Below are 26,575 nucleotides of genomic sequence, written 5' to 3' on the forward strand. Positions count from 1 at the left end.
GAATGCCCTTTCCCCAGAATAAGCATGATTCACTCTCTCAACTCCTTCAGGTCTTTGCTCAAATGTCAACTGCTCAGTGAGGCTTTTCCTGACCTCCCTATTTAAAATTCCTATAACCCCATGCCCTAAAGTTCCCATTCCCCTTTCCTGCTTTATTTTCTTAGCTCTTTTTTACCATCTAACATAAACATACATTTATTTGACTATTATGTCTCCTCCCACTAAAACATAAAGTTTATTAGGGAAGGAATTTTGGTCTATTTTATTCACTGTGGTATTCCCAGCACCTAGAAAAGTGCCTAATACATAGCAGGAACTCAAAAAATATTTGATGAATAAATTAACAAATGACTAAAAGTAAACACTGCTTTTAACAATGAGCACAAGCTATAACATCAGAAGGCAGAGGAAAGAGGTAAGGATGTCATGATGACCATTTAATGAAGACATGGCTGAGATTCCTTCCTTTCCTACTCTATCTATAGAGGAGAAACGACCAAGGGGAAATAAACTATGCCTTTTCTTGGAAGAAGTGGACAGGAGTCCTAGATATAAAACCTAGCCCTGAGCTTTGAAGATAAATTTAAGAAGGCTTTTATATCCAAGTTAAATCAATTAAAATAGGTTTTATCCAATATTAAGAGTTAGAAAAAAATGTAAAAACCATCCCCTGAATTAAAAGACTGCTTACAACTGAGATGCTATACTAAGAAAAGCTCCTTTCAAGGTTTGTTTTGCTAAATTCCATGATGCACAGTGGAGCCATATACAAGTTTATATTGAATATTTTCATTAATCAGTCAAAATCTTGGGGATATTGTTTTAACTAAGCAACATTTGAGAACAAAAGGTAACCACTGGTATTTACATATGTTCATTCATTATTTAAATAATGTCTTTTGGTACTTGCATCCTGATTAAGCTCCATCTTTACATTGAAGACTTAATTGAATGGAAACATGGAACTTTCTTTTTGACCTTAAACAGACTGACAGATTTCATTGTTTTAACTGCCAACCCACTTGCCTAAGTACATAAGCCAGACTCACAGACCTCCTTGAATTCACCTAACCTTCAACATGGAGCCCCCTTTGTAATCTATTTCCTAAATCTTTAGAATCTAATATCCTATCTCCATCCTCATTACCCACAATTGTCTCTTGCCTGAATTACTGCACCTAACTGGGCTTCGACCTTTGCTTCTCCAATCTCTTTTCCACATATCAGCTAGAGTAGTTTGATTTTTTTTTTTTTTTTTTTTTTTTAGGCAAGATTTGGCTGTGTTGCCTAGGCTGGAGTACAGTGATATGATCTTGGCTCACTGCAACCTCTGCCTCCTGGGCTCAAGTCACCATCCCACTTCAGCCTCCCAAATAGCTGGAACTAGAGGCACATGCCACCATTCCCAGCGAATTTTTGTATTTTTGTAGAGACAGGGTTTCACCTTGTTGCCCAGGCTGGTCTCAAACTCATGAGCACAAGCAATCGGCCTGCCTCAGCCTCCCAAAGTGCTGGGATTATAGGTGTGAGCCAGGACACCCAGCCTTAAAGTAATTTTTTAAATAAAAGACTTGCTTTGGGAAGTCGTAGTTAACTATGACTTGCTTTGTGAAGCCTTTCCAGGCCAGGCTAATTGCTCCTACTATGGGTTTCTGTGACATCAGGGCTGCCAGATGTCAGGATGCCCAGTTAAATTTGAATGTCAGATAAACAACACATCATCTTTTAGTATAATATGTTCCCTGCTATTATATACTAACTAATGAATAGTTTTTTCTTATAAATATGTCCCATGCAATATTTGGGACATACTCAATGCTCAACATTTTTTTATTTGACATTCGAATTAACCCTGGGTCCTGTATTTTATCTATCAACCCTAAATCCAGTAAATCCTCTATCAGTAATCCTTTACCACGCAGTAATCATTTAAACAAGTGCAACAAGTGGTTCTTTGTTCCCCCAACTACTATGCAGCTCTGTGAGGGCAGGGCCGTGCAGTCTTACAGTTTTAGACCCAGCACCTGGCACAGCAGGCATTCCAGAAGACTGAGGAATACATCCATCAAGCCAAAGCTCAAGCACCACCTGTTGGGAATTGACTCTAACTATAGGCAAACTCCCTGGGAGTGCAAAGCATTTTCAGCGTGGTGCAAAGACAGTCTCACGTCCACAGATGGATCAAATGATGGTGCTTTTTTTTCAGAATAGCTCCAGTGTGGCCAGGCGCGGTGGCTCACGCCTGTAATCGCAGCATTTTGGGAGACCGAGTCGGGCAGATCACCTGAGGTCAGGAGTTCAAGACCAGCCTGGCCAACATGGTGAGACCCTGTCGCTACAAAAATACAAAAATTAGCCAGGGATGATGTCAGGTGCCTGTAATCCCAGCTACTCAGGAGCCTGAGGCAGGAGGATCGCTTGAACCTGGGAGGCGGAGGTTGCAGTGACCCCAGATCATGCCACTGCACTCCAGCCTGGGGGACAGGGCAACACTCCGTCTCAAACAAACAAAAAGAATAGCTCCAGTGTGATAATACTGTTGACTCCCCAATGACAGCTTTAAGGTGACCCGACTATTTTACGTTCAAAAAGGACATTGAATTTTCACATCTATTTTACTTGACCCTCAAGGCAAATAATATCCATATTTAACAGATGAGGAAATGGAGACTCAGAGGGGGAAATGTCCTGCCTAAGATAACCAATAAAAGAGCCACAGTTTTGCCCTCAGGAGTTGACTTCACTAATTAGATTTTCAAAAAAAAGAAAAAATAGGCTAGGCATGGTGGCTCACGCCTGTAATTCCAGTACTTCTGGAGGCTGAGGCAGGTGGATCACGAGGTCAAGAGATCAAGACCATCCTGGCCAACATGGTGAAACCTGGTCTCTACTAAAAATACAAAAATTAGCCGAGTGTGGTGGTGTGCACCTGTAGTCCCAGCTACTCAGGAGGCTGAGGCAGAAGAATCACTTGAACTCGGGAGGCGGAGGTTGCAGTGAGCTCAGATCTCACCACTGCATTCCAGCCTGGCAACAGAGTGAGACTCCGTCTTAAAAAAAGAAAAAGAAAAAAATAGATGGCTGGGCACGGTGGCTCACGCCTGTAATCCCAGCACTTTGGGAGGCCAAGGCGGGAGGATCACCTGAGGTTGGGAGTTCAAGACCAGCCTAATATGGAGAAACCCCCGTCTCTACTAAAAATACAAAATTAGCCAGGCACGGTGGCGCATGCCTGTAATCCCAGCTACTAGAGAGGCTGAGGCAGGAGAATCGCTTGAACCCAGGAAGCAGAGGTTGCGGTGAGCTGAGATCATGCCATTGCACTCCAGCCTGGGCAACAAGAGCAAAACTCTGTCTCAAAAAGAAAAAAAAAATAGATGAAAGCATAATTAGAATTTAAAAAGAAAAAAAAGGAAAAAGGAGTTGACTTCCTGCTCTTTTCACTTTACCACACTAGCCACCTGGGCCAATATGAAAAAATCAGAATTCCTGGATTCTTTCTTCTCACCCAGAAAGCTTCTCTAGGAAGAAGTCTGGTATCTGAGTCCTCTCCACAGGTTCAATTGCTCCTCCCATAATGTTGCTCCTCCCAACAATAGTCTGAGAGACAGTAAGGCCTGGCACCACTCCCAGTGTTTCTTAGCTCGTCTCCCATGTTAGAGATGAGATTATTTATTTATTTATTTTTCTTTTGAGACGGAGTGTTGCTGTGTTGCCCAGGCTGGAGTGCAGTGGCATGATCTTGGCTCACTATAACCTCCCCCTCCCAGGTTCAGGCGATTCTCGATTCTCGTGCCTCAGCCTCCCAAGTAGCTGGGATTACAGGTGTGTGCTATCACCCCCAGCTAATTTTTGTATTTTTAGTAGAGATGGGGTTTCACCATGTTGGCCAGGCTGGTCTCAAACTCCTGACCTCATGTGATCCACCTGCCCTGGTCTTCCAAAGTGCTGGGATTACAGTCGTGAGCCACCACGCCCGGCCCAAATGACATTATTTAGGGCAGAATAGAGAGCTTGCTCAGAGTTATGGGGAAATAGGAGGAACAGTGGTCAGAACCCAAAATCCATTCCTTTTCTTTCACCTGCATCTCTAGGAGACACCATCCCACCATCTACTAAATTTTCATAGACAGAAACTTGCACTTTCAGCAGACACATTTATCAGCTTTCTTCTGGAATGAGGTTAGGTGGCTGAACCTGCTCTTGGTTTGGCACCCAGTAGCCTCGCCTCTGGAAAACACCAGGGTTGAGGGTACCTGAGCTTTCTGCCGTTGCTAAGTGCCTGTGAGGTTGATTATGGGCTACTTGTGCTCCTGCAGCCCCTTCTCCTATAGGGTCAGAGACCCTCAGGAAGATTCACTCAGGCCACAGAAGGGCTCCAGCTTCTACCAGGACAGGAGTCTGTGGACTAAACCCGAGGCGCCTTGAGGAAACTGCCACGCCCGGTCGGCCTGGGCGTCCCCATTCCAGCTTTAATTTCCCTGAGTTTATCACCCTGAAGGAGCGGACGCAGGAAGCAGGGAAAAACCAAGGACTGGGCTGCCGGCGGGGCAGAAGGCCAGAAGCTAATGACCTAAAACGGAACAGGCTGTGAGCAATTCGATCAAACTCGAAATGCAACTTTCCAACAATGTTCTTAAACCGCTGTAGCCCCAGCTTGCTTGGCTTGGGGTGAAAAGTGTGGGAGAAAGTCTTCACGGCCTGCAGACTTGCTTGCCGACTGAGGTTGATCCGGCAGTTTTCCGTTTTGTTTTGAGCGCGAAAGCCGTGGCTGGCTGGTGGAGCTCCAATCTATTCCGCAGCACAAACGGCCCTTCTGAGGCTCTGCTCCCCGAGGCTGGCGGAAGGAAGGGCACTGGCTACTCCGGTACCCACCGAAACAAAACCGACAAACGCAACCGAATTAACACTATTGCTTGTTTGGGTCACTGAAGAAAACTTTTCCTGTGTCGACAGAATTCTAGCCCGACTTTCGTTTGGAACTCAGGATCAGACCTTTACAAAATTACCGACCTGGGTTAGAGGTGCCCGCACGTGTCGAGACCATCTGGCCAAGGACAGAGAGATGCCCCCTGGGAGAATGTTTTAACCGGCGCAGCGGAGCCGCTTGGCTGCGCCCGCCGCAGCCCTACTCCGTGCGCCGGGCTCCGCAGTGACCCGGGCTGCCGCAGCGACCCGGGCTCCGGTTGCCCAGGTAACGCAGGACGCAGGCGCGAAAGGCGGGTGCCTGGCGCGCGCTGCAGCTCCCCCTCCCCCCGGCGGGCCGCGGAGGCGACGCGCTGCCTGCGCCCTGAGGCGAGTGGTTCTCCAGCCGGAAAATCGCGGCTCCGGTGCCGCTCTGGGCTCAGCCAGTGAGAGGCCGGGGGTGTGGTAGAGAGAAGGAGCCGGCCAGGTACTTAGGACCGCGCCAGCCTCTGAGCCCGGCCTCCTTCGCACTTTCGAGTGCGCGTTTGCTGCCCGCCGCAGCCCGGGCGTTGAAGGTAGTAAAGCGGCCACCCGGCCGCATCATGGTGGCCCCCTGTCCCACCAGCCCCTCGAGCCCCGCCGCCCGAGCGGGGAGGCGGGACAACGACCAGAACCTTCGCGCCCCGGTGAAGAAGAGCAGGCGTCCGCGCCTCCGGAGGAAGCAGCCGCTGCATCCCCTGAACCCGTGCCCGCTCCCAGGAGACTCCGGCATTTGCGACCTGTTCGAGTCCCCCAGCTCCGGCTCAGACGGCGCAGACAGCCCCTCTGCGGCGCGGGGTGGTAGCCCCCTGCCCGGCCCGGCCCAGCCCGTGGCGCAGCTAGATCTACAGACCTTCCGCGACTACGGCCAGAGCTGCTACGCCTTCCGCAAGGCGCGGGAGAGCCACTTCCACCCGCGGGAGGCGCTGGCACGGCAGCCACAAGTGAGGTGCTGGTAGAGCCAGCTCCACGCCGCCGCTCTTCCTCTCCTCCCAGGCTCTCTCCTCTCCTGCCGGCTCGGCCCTCCGAGCGCCCGGGCCCGCGACAGCCCAGCTCCCGCCCCGAGTCGAAGCACAAGGGGCCGTGGAGGGGCGTCACCGGCCTCATTTTACAGATGGAGAAAAGTGGGGCGTAGACGGCTTGAGGGACTTGCCCCGTCCCAAGCTGGCTACTGGGGCACGGTAGAGAGGAATTCGTTTCTGGGTTGAGTCTGGACTCCTACCGAACTCGGGCAAGTTATTTAACACCCCTGAGCTTCTTTCTTCATCTGCAAAATGGAACCCCTCCCCTTCCTTTGAATTGCTGAGCCCATTACGCGAGGTAATGTGTACGACGCTCTCTGCACAGCGCCAGGTCCCAATCCCGGTGTTCCGGCTCAGCACGGCCCACGCGTTTCCCAGTTTCCATTGCGTTTCTCTTTCTGAAATCTTCTTGCCCCTCTCCTGGGAAGCTCCCCGATTCTTCTTGGCCCTTCCTTCCCTTCCACAGTCCCTCTCCACCCTAAGCCCAGCGGGCCCGCCTCCCCCCTCCTTCCCGGCAGGTGACGGCGGAATCCCGCTGTAAGCTGCTCAGCTGGCTGATCCCGGTGCACCGCCAATTCGGCCTCTCGTTCGAGTCGCTGTGCCTGACGGTGAACACTCTGGACCGCTTCCTCACCACCACGCCGGTGGCTGCAGACTGCTTCCAGCTGCTTGGGGTCACCTCCTTGCTCATCGCTTGCAAACAGGTACCTGGGGTATCAAACAGGTACACGCGGCATCTGGGGACGCAGCCAAACTCCCCCGCCACTCCCTGGCCGCCCGTCTTTCCAGCGCGCACGATTCAGTGATGGGTTCCCAGAACTCATTTTATCAGACATTTGCATACGCATATATCCCTTAGCCTTAACTTCACAATTTCTCCACAAACGAACAATCCTGTCACTCGGCTTCCAAAGAAATAGCCTAATAGACTAATAGCTGTAATCAGTCCCAAATAGCTCTTTTGGCACCTCTAGTCTAGTCTCCTAAAAAGCCTTCAAAATTTCCCAAGCTTTTTTTTTAGTTGGACAGTAGTTAGATCAACTGCGCTGGAAGTACGCTCTAGGTCACTTACGTGGAAGCAGTGGAGAGGCAGAGCCCCGGCTGTCTCTCTGGAAGGGATGGGGAAAGTCCGGGCGTCATACTAGGGTGGGCCTGGGGCCCGGGAAGCCGCAAAGCGGGGTTGAGTGCGCCCTGTGTTGCAGGTGGAGGTGCACCCGCCGCGCGTGAAGCAGCTTCTGGCCCTCTGCTGCGGCGCCTTCTCCCGGCAGCAGCTCTGCAACCTCGAGTGCATCGTGCTGCACAAGCTGCACTTCACCCTGGGTGCGCCCACCATTAGCTTCTTCCTGGAGCATTTCACGCACGCTCGCGTGGAGGCGGGGCAGGCTGAGGCCTCCGAAGCTCTGGAAGCGCAAGCCCTGGCGCGGGGGGTGGCAGAGCTGAGTCTGGCCGACTATGCCTTCACCAGCTACTCCCCTTCCCTCCTGGCGATCTGCTGCCTGGCGCTGGCGGACCGCATGCTGCGGGTCCCGCGGCCCGTGGACTTGCGACTGGGAGACCACCCGGAGGCGGCGCTGGAGGACTGTATGGGCAAGTTGCAGCTGCTGGTGGCCATAAACAGTACTTCCTTGACTCACATGCTGCCCGTTCAGATCTGCGAGAAGTGCAGCCTGCCCCCGAGCTCGAAATAAAACAGATCCTTCGTTTCCTTTTAGTCCCTGGCCCGGCTGCTGGACCTCTCCCATAGCCTCAGAAGAGTGCAGTACTGGTCCACAGAGAAGGCTTCAGGACCTGCTTGGTCAGCTGCAGGTTGTAAATAGTGTACGATACTAGCATCTGGTATTTTATTTATTTTGCAGCGAGCACATGAGGAAGCTGAGTCTTTCACCAATAAACAGTTGTGGTTTGTCTAAATCCTGCAAGTGTCTGTCTGCGGGGAGGGAAGGTAAATTCAGCTCAGGAATGGTGGTGGTTGGCAACGTTTGCGGGATTTTCCCTTCCCTCTGGGTCCACTCTGTAATTGGGATCTCTGTGGAAACACCAGGTCAGGTGAGGTCCTGGATACTGAATTCCAGAGATTAGTGGAGTCAGGCTTACCTGATGGCTTGGGTCCTGTGACCCTCGAATAGAACCTCTATGCTGTCCAGAGGGTTGCACTTGCTGGTGAGGCAGATGTGGGGCTGGGAAGCTTTGGGGACCACACAGGCACACAAGCAGAAGTGGGGGAAAGCCATATCCAGGCATGAGGAATCCCGTGTTCAAATGGAGCGTGTTGGAAACCAAGGATTTGACTGTGGTCACAGCCATTGCAGGTTGAGCCCATTTACCCTGCAATCACGTGGTCCAACTGTTCATGCTACGACATGTGAGCCCAAAGTAACTGGCATAATAGTCATAATGGCTATATTGAGCATTAAGTATGTCCTAGGTACTGTGTTCAGCATTTATTTCATTCTTCCAGCAACTCTATGGAGCAGAGTCTATTATCCCATTTTTCAGAGGAGGATGCTGGAGCACAGAACCATTAAACAACAGTGGAGTAGCCGGGATCTGAGTCTAGAGTCCCACTCTTAGCCACACTGCTAAATGTCCCCCACTTACAGGTTTCTGGTAATTCTCAAAACACCCTCTTCCTGAGATAGGTGGCAGTTATTTACTCAGTGCTCCCCATTCAGTAGGGACTATAGAGAACACATCTGGAGAGCCAGCGCAGTCTGTACCTCAGTCACGTTACAGGAATCGTTTTACAGATGAGAAAACCAAATTGAGAAATGAGACAGAGGCTTGCTGGAGTTTTGACTCCGCCTGTCATATTGTCTTCAGTCTCACTGTCACGAATCTGATGTAGGCACTGAATCTCTCAGCTCTGTCACCTCTAGCAAATTTCATATCCTCTCTGAGCTCTACAATTGATATCAAGGTTGTTGTCAGTCTAAATGAGATTGAAAAGCTTAAATGAGATTAAGTTTACGTGTTATAAGGTAGTATAGTGATTCAGTAAGTGGGTTCTGTATCCAATTTGCCAGGTGACCTTAAGCAAGTCACATATCTATGCCTACGTTTCATCTATAAAATGGGAATATCGGTCGGGCGCGGTGGCTCACGCCTGTAATCCCAGCACTTTGGGAGGCCAAGGCGGGCGGATCACGAGGTCAAGAGATCGAGACCACCCTGGCTAACACGGTGAAACCCCATCTCTACTAAAAATACAAAAAATTAGCCGGGCATAGTGGCAGGTGCCTGTAGTCCCAGCTACTCGGGAGGCTGAGGCAGGAGAATAGCGTGAACCCGGGAGGCGGAGCTTGCAGTGAGCCGAAATTGCAACACTGCACTCCAGCCTGGGCGACAGAGCGAGACTCCGTCTCAAAATAAAAAAATAAAAATAAAAATGGGAATATCAATAGGGCCTATTTAGTAGGGTGGAAGTATAGCTCTAATGAGATGGTCCATACTGATCCCCCAGCACAGGTCCCCCAGCACATAGGAAGCCCTCAAGAAATAAAGGCTAGTGGTAACCTGCACAGTGATGGGAGGACAGGGGCTATGCAGAAAAACTTGGAGCAAAGAAACGAGAGCAAATATGGGAAAATAACAATTTGCGTGGGGTTGAACATATGGTTGTTCATCGTACTGTTTTTTTCAAATTTTCTGTGGGGTTGAACATATGGTTGTTCATCGTACTGTTTTTTCAAATTTTCTGTATGGTTGAAAAAAGTGATAATTTTTTGGGGGAAAATCTTTCATGTTCCCCTGCACCTAGGGTATATCAAAATGTATGACAAATACAAATAAAAAGCAAACTCAAATTTAGAGAAACTTCTTTGCACTTCTCTCAAAGTGTGCCTTCCAGGTGTTCTCGGAGCCAGGAGTGCCTTACTCTGGGCCCCTTGAATGCCTCTTCTGACATATTGCTATGCTAAACTTTCTAGGAACTTTCTCCTCCTTGGCTGTGGAAGAAGGACGTGGTGATCCCCAAGCTATTTGTGTAAAAGCTGCTCTGTGATGGTGAAAAGGGAGGAGGAAGATCATATCACCTGTTTCAAATAACAAATTATTAGGGCCCTCTGCTTGGTTGTAAGAGGTTGGGGTCTGGTCCCCAGGCAAAAGAGTGACTTTGCGCGGAGTTGTCTTCACCAGTATCTGCTCCATTAATCAGCCAAGACTGCTATGAGTTACTGGTTCCAGAATCATCCACACTAGGAGTCATATAATCATGCTATTCCAGTTCCTGTTACAACAGATAATGTGCAATGCCCATATTTTTGTCTACTCCAACTTAGAACTCATTGACGAATATTTGGAAAATGGGCCTATCCTGGAAATTTTGTGACGATCTGCATGTGTGGAGATCTCCCCAAAACTCAGCTAAGAGCTTCCCTACTCATTTTAAAGGCTGGAAAGTGGGTGAGGATGGGGATGGAGATGGAGATGGACTGGCTAGTGGTTGTGCTACTCAGAAACCAGAGGAAACAGGAGACAGAGCTAGGAACAAGTTGTGGGAAGCTGGAAATACAGCTGAAAAGGCTTTTAAAAAATCACTAATTTACCCATACTAAGCACCAATCACTTTACATAAATAATCTCACTCATCTTCACAGCAACTCTATTGAGGCCAGTGTAACTTTTTTTCCTAAAGACCTAGGGCTCATGGACCTGGTCCTCAGGCACTCTGACCCTAAAGCCAGAGCTCCTCACCATGAGCCATACCACACCAACTCTAGCTGGCTGACCTCACATCAATTCAGTTTCTGCATCTACTCGTGGGTCAGAGGGTCTCTCAGTCTATTCCAGCTCTACCATTGGATTACCTTCCACCGCTGTTAGGGTATCTTGTTTCTTACTAGAGGCTCTTTCACTATGACTACTAGGTATAAGGGGGAAACAAGGTGCCCAACATAGGGGGGTGGGTACACAAAGATTCCAATTTCAGACGACTGTTCAAATTGGATGAATATGAGTGGTACTGAGAAAGGTCCCTCGCCTAAGGATGCCCCTCCCTAGGAGATGCCTCGGACTCAGGAAAATGCCCATTCCTTGGAGAGGTGTTGGCTTGGGAATGGCAACTACGACTGCGAAGAGACCAGCCAAACGTGGCGATGGGCCGCTGAGGCCACTAGGAGAGACAGGAACAGGGTTTTCGGGGATTCGGTACTTTCTACTGTGGCGTTTTCAGAAAGTGGAGGAGGGTTCGTAGTGTCACTTTTTCTTAACGGACGGTCTTTTAAAGGCTGTGCTCACGCGCCACTGCCGAGAAGAGTGCGGGGCTTGGGGAGCGGGGCGGGCTCTTGGCGTCAGGCCAAAAGAGACCACGTGGAAATCCATAAGTCAGGACCCAGGATAAGGTTCAGGTTTGAGGGAAGGGGCTTCTGTAATAAGGGGGCTGTTCCAGGGCATCCCTGCCGGTATTCTACATCCTTACTAAATCCTGCAGGAGCGCAAAGGCCGGAGTCTAGCGCTGGCGGGTGTCACTCCACGTTTATTTCGTGCGCCTTGTGGCTGGAGTGGGAAGAAAAGGAAATAATCGTTAACTTTGCCATTCCCCCTGTCCGTAAGCGGGAAGACCGTACCCAGGGCGAGGGAGACCGGCGTTTGCCCGCCCCTCCTTCTCCCTCTCTTCGCCTGGCGCGTCCGGGAGGCGGCGGCGCCAAAGCTCGCCGAAACGGCGCTGGCGGGCCGGGGCCCCGCGCTGGCGGCTCCCGGGGGAAGCCCGGTTGCCAGGTTGGGTTTAACGCCTCCGCCCGCGCGCAGATTGTCCCGGGCTGAAGGCGCCACCTCTGGCGCTCAGGCGCAAGCCACCCCTCCCGCGCGGCGGTCCTCCCCCTCCCCCGCCGTCTCTCAGCACCTCCTCGGCAGCCCCTCGGCTCCTTCTCGGCCACGCGCCTGCCCCAACCTCTGGCTGGCTTCGGAGCCTGCAGGCACTGAAGGGAGTGCAGGGTGTGGATCGCTGCCCCAGCCCGGGCCGCCGCCTCCGAGCAGTCGGCACCGGGAGGCAGGAGGCACAATGCAGGCGTGCGGGGGCGGCGCGGCCGGCCGTCGGGCCTTCGACAGCATCTGCCCCAACAGAATGCTGGCACTGCCGGGCCGGCTGCTCTGCAAGCCGGGGAAGCCGGAGAGGAAGGTGGGGCGGTTGATTCGGGCCGGGCGGGGTCTGCGCGCTCCGTGCCCCGAGGGCTGACCCGCATTCAACGTTTGTGTGCCCGGCCAGTTCGCTCCTCCGCGGAAGTTCTTCCCCGGATGCACAGGCGGGAGCCCGGTGTCGGTGTACGAGGATCCCCCGGACGCCGAGCCCACAGCGCTGCCAGGTGAGCCCCGTGGCACCCACGCTATCCCTCGGGTTCCCCGCGCCGGGAGGGTGTGGCGCGCACAGCTCGGAGGAGCTTCTCTCCCCCGGGCTCTGACGTCCTAGCTGCGAGCCTGGCGGAGAGGCTCAGGGCCCGCCCGGCGCGTGTCTCCCGGTCTCCCCGCGCAGCCCTCACCACCATAGACCTGCAGGACCTCGCTGACTGCTCTTCGCTACTCGGGTCCGACGCGCCGCCTGGTGGTGACCTGGCCGCCTCGCAGGTACCTCCCCTTCTCGTGGAGCCTCGTGGTTTCACGCAACCCAAACCCTCCTCCGGGGTGGTGGTTTTAATTCCCCAAAAGCTCCTCTCGGGTCGGGAGCGCAGGCACACTCAGCTGGTGAGGGGAAGCATCGTGCAGGCACCTGAGCCTCCCAGATCAGAACTTCTACTTGCATCCTAGTATGTTATGAAGGCCACATATCCACCGGAGCTGATTTGACCAACTTGATACAGTCGGGCTCATCTGGAGGCCTCCCCTCCTATTTCCCACCCCATCTACTCTTTGGAGCTGTGACAAGATTGCGCACTGAGAGACCAGGCGGGTGGGTGGGAGCAAAGTTGCGCACTGGGAACCTGTTGCATTCCTATCAGTTCTCCCAACACCCCCTTCCTGGCCATTTTCATTCCGTGGGTATATAAGAAGAGTGGAGGTTGATGGATAACTTCTCTATCAGGACTGGAAAAGAGCAAGAGAATTTGCAGTTGGAAGAAGCAGGAAGGACAAAGGACTCTGGAAGTAATCTTGCAGAAAATGTTCTTCTCTGCAGAGACAGTCCTTCAGCAATTGGGCGCTTTTTCAAAGTCCTGTTCAGCCCTTCGAAAAGCTCTAGTCACTTGCCGTGATGGGGCAAAAAGGCACTTGACTTTTTTCTTTTCCCCAAAACCTGTCTTCTTGCTCCCATCCCACTTCCACCACTTGCTGGTGCTGACGCTTCCCAGGCAGAGAAGGGAGCCTCCCAGCACTGGTGTCTGGGAGGCCAGAAGCCTGGCTCATGGGTAGGACACGAAGTGCCCAGAGGGACAGGAGGTCTTAAACAGATGCAACCCCGAGGAAAAGTGCCAGTTTCAGCTTGCTGGCAATAGGTCTGGGGTTCGCAGACAGGCCCAGTATGGAACTCTACAAAGAATTGACCACCTCCCAGAACTGGGAGTGCTGGTGGAGCAAAACTCAGCCCTCCTCCAAGGGCCTCCTAGAACCTTGGGCTAGAGCCCAGAGACACTCAGTTTAGGTGGCTGCTGAGAGCAGAGATTGTTAAGGCAAGAGTTGGGAGTGGGCACTGCACTGCAGAGGACATTTAATTGTTCTTTTTAGATCTGGATGATCAAATAAGGAAAGATAATGCCTGAGCATCTTCCAACTGACCCAGAGGCCTAGGTCACTCCCTTACCCCAGCATGTTTATTGTGCAAGTAACAAAACCCAAGCAGCTCTCATTGGATGTTTGTCTAAGTATAGAGATTCTACATTTGGCATCATGCTCTTTGTTAGAATTTTTTTCTTGCATTTGTAGTTGGAGAAATGCCAGATTTATCTAATTGGGGAGGTAGAATTCAAAGTTTCATTTTGTTTATTTTCTTTTTCTTTTTTTGAGACAAGGTCTCACTCTGTCACTCAGACTGGAGGGCAGTGACATGATCATGGCTCACTGCAACCTGGACCTCCCAGGCTCAGGCGATCCTCCCACCTCAGCCTCCCAAGTAGCCAGGACTACAGGTGCACACACCACGGCCAGCTAGTTTTTGGTTTGTCTGTACTTTTTGTACAGATGGGGATTCGCCATGTCACCCAAGCTGGTCTTGAACTCCTGTGCTCAAGCGATCTGTCTGCCTCAGCCTCCCAAAGTGCTGAGATTACAGGCATGAGCCACTATGCCCAGCCTCGAAGTTTCAAGGACAGAGCTCACATCAGATGGACCAAAAAATCCAGGATTTTTCCTGGGAAAGACAGAGCTAGTTCAGAGGAAAGAGGCCCCCAGGGGAGAAACACTCAGGGAGACCCCTGGGACACTCAGATCACATTTCCCCATTCCTTTCCTGCTGGGAAAGGTGGACAGAGAGAGGAAGTGCTCTAGAAATGTTTGAGGTTCAGAATGGGCCAACACCTGGATTGGCATAAGAGGTAGCATTTCCAGGGCCCCAGTTCCTGAGTTGGCCTCCAGTCTCCTCATGAGACTTTTCTCAAATCCCTACCCAGGAGGAGACCTTCCAGTTATTGAAGAATGAGCCCCTTCAACCAGGGCAGCACTCATGCTCCAGGACTTGTCTGGGGCCCTCAGCCCTTCCTTTCTCATCTCCTTTCTCTTATAGTCTCAGCATCCAACTAGTGGCAGAGGTGCTAGAGGCCTCCCTGCTTGACTCTTTTCTCCCAAGGGAAAACTGATACTTGTACATTCTTTGAAGTTAGGGGCAGAGTAAGTTCCTCTTCCCAGAAATATTTTAATAGTAAAGAAGGGCATTGGGGATAACAGTATGATGAGCACAAAGGAATGAATCAACAGTGCATTCAGTATAATAAGGTCTTTCTGGTGGGCTATTGGATGCATCTTCTCTTACCATGGCCCTTGAGACTCCTGTCCCCTTCCCAGTGCTGTCTTCGGTGGAAGCCAGCTTTCCTAAAAAGAGAGAAAAGCTAGAGGAAATGAAGTATGGAGGCAGGAGGCCCTATTCCACTACTTCAGAGCTGGGTGACTGGGTAACTCTCTGAGCTTCAGATTCTTCCTCAAAGAGGAATCAGTTAGGCCCCGGCTGCTTCCCACACTGGTATGAGGATGAACTGAGAGACTGTGTAAAAGCGTTTTTATCAACTCTAAATGTCCATGAATTAAGGGAACAAGAAGGCCCATGCGCCTCCAGCCCCTTAGGGTCTCCTTTCCCCTCACACACCCAGACACTCTGCAGGAGGCCGGGAGAGTACAGTTCATAATGTTGGAGGTGCACCGGCTGTACGAGAAAAGTCTACTCCCAACTTTTTGGGAAACTGAAAGAGCAATGGAGGCCGCACTGGCTGTGCGCAGAACAGAAGCATTTCCCATATTCTCCTGGCCCCTCGAATCACAGCTTTCTTCCCGCTCGGTTGCAGGGGTGGGGCGGTTAGCTGGGGCCAAACCTTGGCGGGAAACGCGGCCTCAAATTACTGCTCGAGGCCCCTGCAGGCTGTCGGGTCTTGGGTGGAAAGATCCGGTGTTCAAGACGTGCTCTCAGCTCCTACAGCGGCGGCTCGGTGGCCGGTCGCTGGTGAGTCGGAGTTAAAATTTCGCAGGCGCACAGGGAACCGCCGAGCCTCACGGAGGCGGCTGCTTAGCTAGTTGGTGGGTGGCGGGCTACTCGGCTGCCCGGAGCCGGCGCAGGGCCGCCGCACCGCGGGTGGAAGGACCCATTCCCGCCACGCAGCTGCTCTGCAGGAGCCGCGAACTGCTGCCCCCTTCCCCCAGTCAGTGTCGTGCTCCGTGCGTCCCGCTCCCCACCGTGGCAGTGCAAGCCTGCTGGGTTCCCTGTCTCGGATGGGGCTTGAATTTTCGGGTACGAGACTGGGCTGGCGACGTAAGTGCGAGCAGACCGCCGCCGAGCCCGGGAGGAGGTCTGTTGGTCTAGAAAGGGTTCCGGACCCGCCACAAAAATTGTTTTATTTGGGGGGACTTAGGGGTACAAGTGCAGTTGTGTTACGTGCATATATTGCATAGTGCCTGCCAGATTTTTAACAGGGACGCCAATATTTATTGAAGGCTTTCTAACGCCAGACTCGTTAACCAGTGTACACCTCTGGTTTTTTTCAGAACCATTCCCACCAAACGGAAGCAGACTTCAATCTGCAGGATTTCAGAGACACGGTGGATGATCTCATTTCAGGCAAGTGCAGTCTCCTGGCAGTTAAATAACAGCGGGGGTGTCCCCCACTCCCAAATCAGACTAGTTCAGATTTCGTGGTCGTGAAGGTGGTAAACCCAGCCAACTGTCAACGACTCTCCAGCAACTCATCAAAGAGTCAGCCTTTTCCATATTTAGGACATTTCTCTCCCCCGTGGAGAAGTCGAACCGCTGGATCTACATAGCGCTTTATCTGGGATCGGTGTGAGTTCTGGGAGAGGGAGCCCTATGCTGTGGTGTGGCAGGGGAGGTTGAGTGACGAGTGTGCAGGGTATCGAAGGCCTGTGTGACGTGCAGGCCCAGGGAAGTGTTCTTGATTGAATTCAGGTAAACTTAACAGGCATATGTTGGATACCTGCTGTGTATGTACAGGCTATCAGGAAGGGCCTCGTAATCAGGCGTTTAGGAGTAAGGGTGCTTAATTTAATAAAGAAAAATCTCTACATACACCCTACACCGAGAGTGGCATTTTGCTCCTGTAACTAGCTGGGCATGAATTTGAGGCTGCAAATCCAGCTCCTGCTCTTCTCCAGACTCATCCTCTATGATGTCGCCTACCCTGGCCAGCGGAGACTTCCCCTTCTCTCCTTGCGACATATCACCATTCGGGCCCTGCCTATCCCCGCCACTGGACCCACGGGCCCTGCAGTCACCACCGCTGCGCCCTCCAGACGTGCCCCCGCCTGAGCAATACTGGAAGGAGGTGGCGGACCAGAACCAGAGAGCGTTGGGAGACGCGCTTGTTGAGAATAATCAAGTAGGGACACCGGTCTGGCGACCAGGAATCCTGGGGCAGGGACAGGATATAGAGGGTGGAAGTGGGGTTTGCAAGGGAGAGGATGAGGTCCTGTGAGTCGGAACCAGCGGACTGACTGGTGGTTCACGTAGCTGCCATTGCTCCGGTGGCTCCACCTGTTTCCAAATTCATTAAGTGGGAATAATTCTACCCCACCTGATTTTTATTTTATTTTATTAATTAATTTTTATTTATTTATTCATTTTTTTTTTGAGACGGAGTCTCGCTCTGTCGCCCAGGCTGGAGTGCAGTGGCATGATCTCGGCTCACTACAACCTCCGCCTCCCAGGCTCAAGCCATTCTCGTGCCTCAGCCTCCCAAGTAGCTGGGATTACAAGCGCATGCCACCATACCTGGCCAATTTTTATATTTTTAGTAGAGACGGGGTTTCACCATGTTGGCCAGGCTGGTCTGGAACTCCTGACCTCAGGTGATCCGTCTGCCTCAACCCCCAAAGTGCTGAGATTATGGGCGTGAGCCACTGCACCTGGCCATTTTATTTATTTTTAAAAATAGTTTTATTTGGGGGGATTTAGAGGTACAAGTGCAGTTGTGTTACATACATATATTGCATAGTGCCTGCCAGATTTTTAATAGGGACGCCAATATTTTTTGAAGGCTTTCTATGTGTCTGGCCCTGGACTTACCAATTTATACTTTTTCTTCCCACTTAATGCTCACAATCATTGAGCTAGATACTCTTACTAGCCCCGTTTTACAAGGAAATCGAGACATAGGATTGTTGAACTTCGGTGACAGAACCTAGATCTGCCTGTTGCCCAAGTCAGTACTCTTTATCAGCACGCTACACCGAGGATTAATGGAGATAAATTTTGTCCAAGTGCTTTGTTTAAAAAAAAAAAAGTAAATTGATTATTATTCTCACTAGCGTAAATGCCTGTGCGTCCCCAGTTCCTGATGAGACGTCAGGATCTGGGTTTGATTCATGCCAGATATGCAGACGAGACCCAGCACAGTACCTACCCCTGAATGTTTGGGTCTCCTCCTGCAGCTGCACGTGACATTGACCCAGAAACAGGAGGAGATCGCCTCGCTCAAGGAGCGGAACGTGCAGCTGAAGGAACTCGCCAGCCGAACCCGGCACCTGGCCTCGGTGCTGGATGTAAGTGGGGCGCGGGCGTGTGGGAACTGCAGCACGTCGGAACTGAACAGTTCAGTGCATCCCCGCCCAGCATCGGGACCCGTGGGGGCCCCGGAGAGGAGAGTACCGCTGAGTGCGTGGTGCGTAGCGCGCCTAGGTCACCTTTTGCACGCTCCGAACCCGGAGGGTCCGGCAGGCCCCAGGGCGGCGCTCTTCCCTGTCTTTCGTAGAAGCTGATGATCACACAGTCCCGGGATTGTGGGGCGGCGGCCGAGCCCTTCCTGCTCAAGGCGAAGGCCAAAAGGAGCCTGGAGGAGTTGGTCAGCGCTGCGGGGCAGGATTGCGCGGAAGTGGACGCCATCCTGAGGGAGATTTCCGAGCGTTGCGATGAAGCCCTTCAGAGCCGCGATCCCAAGCGGCCCCGACTGCTGCCAGAGCCCGCGAATACTGACACCAGGCCCGGGAACCTGCATGGCGCCTTCCGGGGGCTGCGCACAGACTGCAGCCGGAGCGCGTTGAACCTGAGCCACAGTGAGCTGGAGGAGGGCCGCTCCTTCAGCACCCGCATCCGCAGCCACAGCACCATCCGAACCCTCGCCTTCCCCCAGGGCAATGCCTTCACCATCAGAACAGCCAACGGGGGTTACAAGTTCCGCTGGGTCCCCAGTTGAGCTGTGATGTGGTCCCCCAAAACACTGCCCTGTGTTTCCACTGAAGTGCCTGGAGGCTTCCCAGAACTTTGACTTCAGGTTGAATGCCACCCTGAAACACTTTTTCAGGAACAAAAGCATCTTGATACCGATGCATTGTAAATTTCTGCTACAAAACATTGTATAGCCCCTCCCCTTGTCACAGTGAAACTCTGTGTATATATGTATATGTCACATATGTCACAGCCAATTTTAAAAGTATTTATTTTTAGCAGCTTTGAATTATGTATTTTTAGAGCAGGGAAGGATTTAGAAACCATAGTTACTTTTATAATTATGTAATGCTCTAATATTATAAGAAGGAAAAGAAGGCTCTAAGAGATTAAGTAATTTCCTGCAATGGGAAACACTGGAACCTTTCAATCACTTTAACTAGTCACTTAAGGACTCTAGGCCCAGAAGCCTGGTTTCTGGGTCACTCAACTTCCCTCAGTCCTAAAAGGACACCTAATTTTGTTACTATTGAAAATTTTTATTTTGGTGGCCAGAATACGAAATCGGGAGAGGTAACCCAAACAGTTGTCTTAGGAAAAGGCAGATTCTCAGAGGCAATGGGCTATCAACAAAATAGGTGCTAAGCACATTTGTTTGTAATGATCATTCATATAATTTAGAAGATTTATGGTAACAGTTTATATTCATTATCCATACAGTTCTATTTGTGCAAATAGAATAACCACCTACAAGCAAACAGTGTTAATGAGAAATATATATTGTTTTAAGAAAATAGCATATACCGCATGAAAAAGAGTGTTCCTTTTTTTTTTTTTTTTTGCCAGAAATCAAGTGTGGAAGTCTTGATCAAAGTAAAACTACCTATTTGAACTGCACAGATAAAACTGGGGTGCACAATCATATTTTACATTTCTTGGCTTGATTTATATAACTTGTAAGAAAAACTTAACTATAAAAAGTCAGTGTGCCTTCACTTTGACTTGACTTCTGTTCCCTTTTGTCTGGGATTCTTTTTCCTACTCATTTCTGAAATTATATGAGTGGCATATGTCAAGTAGTGATTTGTCCTGACCTTCACAGTTCTTAACATGAGGTCTACTTCTTGCACTTGGGGGCCCAGCTTGGGCACGTTTCCAGCTGTGTTACGCCACACTGCATTGCTGGTTCTGCCCTCTGAGAGGAGATATCAGGTAACAGGTGACTTGGCAGCGTGGCAGAACCTGCTCTTCCAGTTTGTCATGTATGTACTGCTATCTGTATTTAAATAGCCATTTAGAAACCAAAAAAAAGCTGATAAAATAGACCATATTTCCTCATATTTTGTCTAACAAATGGACTCTTAAAAAGTACAGTGGATGGCCCAGAATTTTTTTTCATCAGCTCAAATATAAAGTCACCACAGTTCGGGATAAGAAAAAACAAAAAATCACTTCCCCCCAACCTCTTAACCTGTCCCCCAAAACAATCAGCTTGTCATGTCTTTTCCTCTCTCCTTAATGAGTATTCTTATAATGCTTTAATAACAAATAACCAAAAAGTTTTCAATATATAGGTTTTTTTCTGTATGTCTTATGACTGGAGTTTTTAAAATTACATTTCTTCCTGCCTTTAAGATTATATCCCTGTAATTGTCATGTTAGCCATTGGTAACTTGAACTGCTTAAGTATCTTTCACTTCTGAGGCAGGGGTTGGGGTGGGAGGTTGGAGGTCGGGGCGTCATCTTGTGGACTAATGGCACAAGTGACTAAATTAGTTAGCAGTAGTAGAATTTACAAATTAGATTCATTTGTTTATTTAACAGATATTTATTGATTATTACCGAGAATCTTAGTAATACAGATACTAAGTAAACAGCAAAATAACAAAACACAAAAATCTTGCCCTCATGGATCTTACTTTCTCCTGGGAAGACATAACTACCAAACAAATAAATATATACATGCTATGAAGAGTAAGGATAGAGAATTAGAGAATTCTGTGTGTGGCATGATAAGAAATACATATTTGGTCTTTGTCTCTGGTTCCTGGCTTCTGGCTTCTAAAATCCTTGGACTCTAACCAGTGATGAGTGCCATCTCGCTATGTTTCCCAGGCTGGTTTTGAACTCCCAGCCTCAAGCGATCCTCCCTTTCCCCCTCAGCCTCCCAAGTGGCTGGGGTTATGGGCCTGAGCCACTACACAGCTAAGAGTGTCTTGTGTGTGCTAATGAGATGGCTGGTGTCTGAGAGCCCCTAGAGAGCTTCAAGATGGGGGCTAGTCTTTAGAAAGTCCAAGCAATGGCTGGGTATGGTGGCCGCTGCCTGTAATCCCAGCAGTTTGGGAGGCCAAGGTGGACAGATCACCTAGGAGTTTGAGACCAGCCTGGCCAACATGGCGAAACACTTTCTCTACTAAAAAGACAAAAATTAGCAAGACAAAAATTAGCTGGGCTTGGTGGTGAGTTCCTGTAGTCCCAGCTACTTGGGAGGCTGAGGCAGGAGAATCACTTGAACCTGGGAGGCAGAGGTTGCAGTGAGCTGAGATCATGCCACTGCACACCAGCCGCCTGGGTGACAGAGCAAGACTCCATCTAAAAAACAAAAAAAGTCATGATTAGAGGGTTGGAACTTTCAGCCTTTCGGCCTCTGCTTCTTGTCCCCACCTCTGGGCAGAGGGGAGGGGCTAGAGATTGAGTTATCCCAATGGCCAATGATTTATTTAATCAATATGAAACCTCCATAAAATCCCCTAAGTGATAAGGTTCAGAGAGCTTCCAAGTTGGTAAAGCTATCTAGGTGCTGGGAGGGTGGTGTGCCCAGAGAGGACATGGAAGCTGTGCCCCCCTCACCATACTTTGCCAAGTGCATTTCTCCTATTTGGCTATTTATGAGTTGTGACCTTTATAATAAACAAATAATAGTAAAAAAATGAGTTCCTGAGTTCTGTGAGCCATTCTAGCAAATTATTAAATCTAATGGGGTGTTATGGGAACCCTAGACTTTGTAGCCAAGTCAGAAATGTGGGCATGCTAGGCACCTGACTGGCATCTGAAGTGAAGGAAGTTTTGTGGACTAAGCCCTTAAATGTGTGGAATCTGACAATAACTCTAGGTAGTGTCAGAATTGAATTGAATTACAGGATACCCAGTTGTATCCGGAGAATTGGAGAACTGGTTGTTGGTGTGGAAAAACCCCCGACATATTTGGTGTCAGAATCTTGTAAATAAAAATAGCTCAGCGCGATAGTAGGTAGTCTTTGGGCCTATGTGGTCTACCCTAGTTCAGGAATATGTGTTAGCCTGAAATTACCTCAATAATCACTTCATTTCCAATAGGACCAGGTACAGTTCTAGTTGTTGCGAAGACAACCAGGAACAAAAAACAAGTGCTTGCCTCATGAAGCATGCATTCTAGTAGGGGAAGACAGATACTAAACAGATAGATGATGTCTGATATTTAACACATTATAAAGAAAATAAAGCAAGGTATAGAGACAAGATGTGACAGGAGTTACTGTTTTAGCTAACACAGGATATTTCTAGAAGTTTCTATGAAAGTAAAATCAGTTTAAAAAAGGAGGTACAGTGGCCAGGCACAGTGGCTCATACCTGTAGTCCCAGCACTTTGGGAGGCCGAGGCGGGTGATCACCTGAGGTCAGGAGTTAGAAAACAGCCTGGCCAACATGGTAAATCCCCATCTCTATTAATAGTACAAAAATTAGCTGGGCATGGTGGCGCATGCTAGTAATCCCAGATGCTCTGGAGGCTGAGGCAAGAGAATTGCTTGAACCCAGGAGGCAGAGGTTGCAGTGAGCCGAGATTGCGCCATTGCACTCCAGCCTGGGTGACAAGAGCAAAACCCTGTCTCAAAAAAAAAAAAAAAAAAGAGGTACACACATTTTAACTAGATTATTATTAATGACATGGCCTCATAATTGCAACAGTGAGATGTTATTGTAAAGTAGTGGCTCTCGAACTGCTGTGTGTATCAGAATCACCTGGAGAGCTTATTAAAACCCAGCTTTCTGGGCCCATCCCCAGATTTCCTGATTCAGTAATTTTGCAGTAAGGCCTAAGAATGTGAATTTCTCACAAGATCCCAGGTGATGCTGGGGTCTGGGACCACACTTTGAGACCCAGTGTTATAAAGAAGCCTTTTAAAGATTATTTTTAAAAGGTTAAAGCAGGCCAGCCCTGGTAGCTCATGCCTGTAATCTTAGCACTTTGGGATGCTGAGGCGGGTGGATCACCTGAGGTCAGGAGTTCGAGACCAGCTTGGCCAACATGGCGTAAACCCCATCTCTACCAAAAATACAAAAAAAATTAGTAAGGCATGATGGTGGGCACCTGTAATCCCAGCTGCTGGGGAGGCTGAGGCATGAGAATCACTTGAACCCAGGAGGCGGGGGTTGCAGTGAGCCAAGATTGTGCCACTGAACTCCAGCCTAGGTGACAGAGCAGGACTCCATCTCAAAACAAACAAAAAAAGATTAAAGCAAAAACCAACTGACCTAATGTTCTTCAAATATTCTTGTGATTTAGGATTAAGTTTTTAATAATAAACTCATATTCAGATCCAAAAAGGGCTTTTATTTCTTTTCTTTTTCCTTTTTTTTTTTGAGACGGAGTTTTGCTCTTGTCGCCCAGGCTGGAGTACAATGACGCGATCTTGGCTCACTGCAACCTCCGCCTCCTGGGTTCAAATGATTCTCCTGCCTCAGCCTCCCTAGTAGCCGTGATTACAGGTGCCTGCTACTACGCCCGGCTAATTTTTGTATTTTTAGTAGATATGGGGTTTCACCATGTTGGCCAGGCAGGTCTCGAACTCCTGACCTTAGGTGATCTGAAAAAGAGCTATATTTCAAACAGTTGAAAGTGACAATAGTGTGCTTTGAAAATGATGTTAAATGACTCTGATAGGGGCTTCAATGATGATGAAAGTATTGATATTAAAGATGCATGTGAAGAGTCTGAATAAAATTATTTATGGAATGTGTTCAGGAAGCTCAATCCAACTGACCTTTATATGCGGCCAAAGAGATTAGGATCTAGTTCTAATTCTTCTCATTAACTGAAAGGTCATAGATTAGAGTAAGGCCAGGCGGGGTGGCTCACGCCTGTAATCCCAGCACTTTGGGAAGCCAAGCAGGGCAGATCACTTGAGGTCAGGAGTTTGAGACTAGCCTGGCCAACATGGTGAAATGCTGTCTCTACTAAAAATATAAAAATTAGCCAGTGTAGCTCGGCGTGGTGGGTGCCTGTAATGCTAATCCCAGCTACTCGGGAGGCTGAGGCATGAGAATTGCTTGAACCCAGGAGGCAGAGGTTGCAGTGAGCCGAGATCACACCGCTGCACTCCAGCCTGGGTGACAGAGTAAGACTCCATCTCAAAAAAAAAAAAAAAAAAAAAAAAAAAAAAAAAAAGGGAAGAAGAAGAAGAATACTGTATACTTAACACTTTTGGTTGAATAATTAATTTACAATAATAACTAATGATACTTTTGTGCTCTGATGTTTTACCTAAATGAGAACTAAGACAGTAAAATAATTGTTAATTAAAAGCTATTTGGAGCAAAATGTAAGAAGAATCATTTGGGGGATCCTGTACCCCATATGATTGCATATAACTTGTTAATCTTATTGTGTCCTCCTTGAAGTGCATGCTTTGGGCTGAAATCTGTGTCATAAGTGATGATGTCTCAGCTTCAGCATAGAGCTTTATGGGACATGACAAAATTAGAGATGTGAAGGCATGTACCTGCGGAAAACACATGTAAACAAGTTTTCTCAAATACTTCTTTCTCCTCCTACCTCCCCTGTTTTCCCTTCTTCATCTCTGCATCTCACAGAAAACAGCACCAGTACTCTGAAATTCTGTGCCAGACAGTTGAGGTATGGATGGAGGCAACTGCATTTGCTTGAGTTTTAGAACAATAAGGGCTTATTTTTCACACCTGTCTAATGGTAAACTGAGACACGAGTTGCTAACATTTGATTCAGCTGCTAATGATGCTGTCGGTGAACCAGCCTTCACCTTTCTGCTTTATCCCCTTACCTTGTTAGCCCTTTATCCTCATGCTTAATAGTTCATGATCAGAAGATTGGTGCTGTGCCTTCAGACATCATGCCTGCATTCAAAGTAGGAAGAAAGAAGGGGGAAGGAGCTTTGAGCACTATTTCTGTCCGTTTTTTTTTGTTTTTTTTTTTTTTTTGAGACAGAGTCTTGATCTGTCACCAGGCTGGAGTGCAGTGGTGCGATCTTGGCTCACAGCAACCTCTGCCTCGCGGGTTCAAGTGATTCCCCTGCCTCAGCCTCCTGAGTAGCTGGGACTACAGGCATGTGCCACCACGCCCAGCTAATTTTTTGTATTTTAGTAGAGACAGGGTTTCACCATATTGGCCAGGCTGGTCTCGAACTCCTGACCTCGTGATCCACACGCCTCAGCCTCCCAAAGTGTTGGGATTACAGGCGTGAGCCACCACGCCTGGCCTTCTGTCACTTTTAATAGGGAAGTGAAACATTTTCCCAGGAAGCCCCCCGTGGACTCTCACTCCAGTCTCATGAGTTACATATTTATCCCTACCTGCAAGGGGGGCAGGGAATCTAGAGTCTCACTCTTTTTGCCATTACCATAGGAGGCAGGCAAGATAAAAGGAGACTGGGAAAAACTCTTGTGTTATTCGATTAACAGTGTCTGCCAGAGAGGTTTAGTTGGTCTCAATATGTATGGAAGCCTGAAGGGAAAAGACAAGAGGCCTTCTCTTAGAGCTTGGCCTCCCCAGCAGGGAGTGAGGTGGGCTTTCATCCTTAGAGAGGTTCAGGGTAGGTTCAGGGCCTCCCTTGGCGACCTGGGAGACCAACAGGGAAGGAAGAACTCACAGCCACGTACGGCAGCCTGGAGCCAGAGGCCTGTGTATGTAATGAGAGTCTTTGAATGTGGGAGCTCCTGGGAATGAGATGTAGGAAATGGTTGGCACCCTAATTACATTCTCCTTGATACATTGTCATTTTGACCTTTTAATTTTAAAAATGGAAATCCAAATTTTATGTAAGCAATACATGCTCATTGTAAAAATAATTCAGACAAACAGAAAAGTCTAACAAAGTAACAATGTTTTTTAACTATTATATATTTTTTAACTATCTGAAGATACTACTGTTAACATTTTGGTGTATTTTCTTTAATTATCTGGGACTCAACACATGTTATCTGTTTGTATCAGCTTTGTAGGACTGCTGTAACAAATTAACATAAACTTTTTAGTATGAAATAACACAAATTTACTACCTCAGTTTTGTAGGTCAGAAGCCTATGTTGGCTCAGCTGGTTTCTCTGCTCTGGGTTTCTTGGAAATCAAGGTGTGGCTGAGCTCTTATTGGGAAGCTCTGGGAAGACTCCATTTCCAAGCTCATTCATTGGTAGGTAGAATCCTGTTCCCTGCTGTTGTAGTACTGAGGTCTCCATCTCCTTGCTTGTTGTAAGCCTAGGGCCTGTCTTTTCTCCCAGAGACATCATTCTGGTCTTTGCACATGGGCCTCTGTATTCTGAAGCCAGCAGCGGTGTGTCAAATCTTACTAAGGCCTGGAATCTGACTTCCTTTTCCTTGTGCTATATCTCCCCTTTGCCTCCAAGTGGAGAAAATCGCTCAAAACTAAAAATATAGGTATGAGTCTAATGTCAAAGGTATGGACATGGGTTAGCTGGAGAGCAATAGTGGTGTCCTTGCCCACAGCTCTATTCTGGAGCTTATTTGTCAGATGGAGGAAATCCAAAGAGTAGCTTTATTTATAAGTGCTAGAAGACATTTACAACAGTTTAACACTCTTAGGCAATTGTGGAGAGAAAACCCAGAAACAAGGAAGTA

At 49.0% G+C, this 26,575-nt stretch overlaps 2 protein-coding genes and 1 long non-coding RNA gene across 8 annotated transcripts in view; 2 read left to right on the forward strand and 1 right to left on the reverse strand.

Annotated features, from left to right (window-relative positions):
* The window catches only part of LOC107974739 (uncharacterized), a 61,426-nt gene extending 56,243 nt beyond the window's left edge, over positions 1–5,183 (reverse strand). For 2 of the 4 annotated variants that reach the window (XR_008547985.2, XR_008547987.2), the window contains exon 1: positions 5,014–5,177. This is a non-coding gene — a long non-coding RNA (uncharacterized LOC107974739). Of the gene's footprint in view, positions 1–5,013 lie in introns of all 4 variants that reach the window. The other 2 variants (XR_010156925.1, XR_002943911.3) reach the window with 2 other exon arrangements.
* On the forward strand, positions 4,349–7,877 carry CCNO (cyclin O). Its single transcript, XM_001147153.6, has 3 exons — positions 4,349–5,888; positions 6,485–6,670; positions 7,169–7,877. Exons 1-3 carry the CDS (start codon positions 5,508–5,510, stop codon positions 7,652–7,654), a joined length of 1,053 nt encoding a protein of 350 aa, XP_001147153.1. The 5' UTR covers positions 4,349–5,507; the 3' UTR covers positions 7,655–7,877.
* Positions 7,878–10,887: 3,010 nt separating this feature from the next.
* MCIDAS (multiciliate differentiation and DNA synthesis associated cell cycle protein) lies at positions 10,888–20,339 on the forward strand. 3 transcript variants are annotated; one of them, XM_063810476.1, is made up of 8 exons: positions 11,210–11,311; positions 11,395–12,081; positions 12,169–12,265; positions 12,433–12,524; positions 16,077–16,149; positions 16,701–16,924; positions 17,976–18,086; positions 18,296–20,011. In XM_063810476.1, the coding sequence occupies exons 2-8, from the start codon at positions 11,965–11,967 to the stop codon at positions 18,734–18,736; spliced, it is 1,155 nt and encodes a 384-aa protein (XP_063666546.1). In that variant the 5' UTR covers positions 11,210–11,311; positions 11,395–11,964; the 3' UTR covers positions 18,737–20,011. The 3 variants fall into 3 exon arrangements, with proteins under 3 accessions (XP_063666547.1, XP_063666546.1, XP_001147303.2); XM_001147303.5 differs by having other exon boundaries at positions 11,215–12,081; XM_063810477.1 differs by lacking the exons at positions 11,395–12,081; positions 12,433–12,524 and having other exon boundaries at positions 10,888–11,311; positions 17,976–20,339.
* The last annotated feature ends 6,236 nt before the right edge of the window (positions 20,340–26,575 follow it).

Source organism: Pan troglodytes, chromosome 4 (genome assembly GCF_028858775.2).
Source record: "Pan troglodytes isolate AG18354 chromosome 4, NHGRI_mPanTro3-v2.0_pri, whole genome shotgun sequence".
NCBI lineage: Eukaryota > Metazoa > Chordata > Mammalia > Primates > Hominidae > Pan > Pan troglodytes.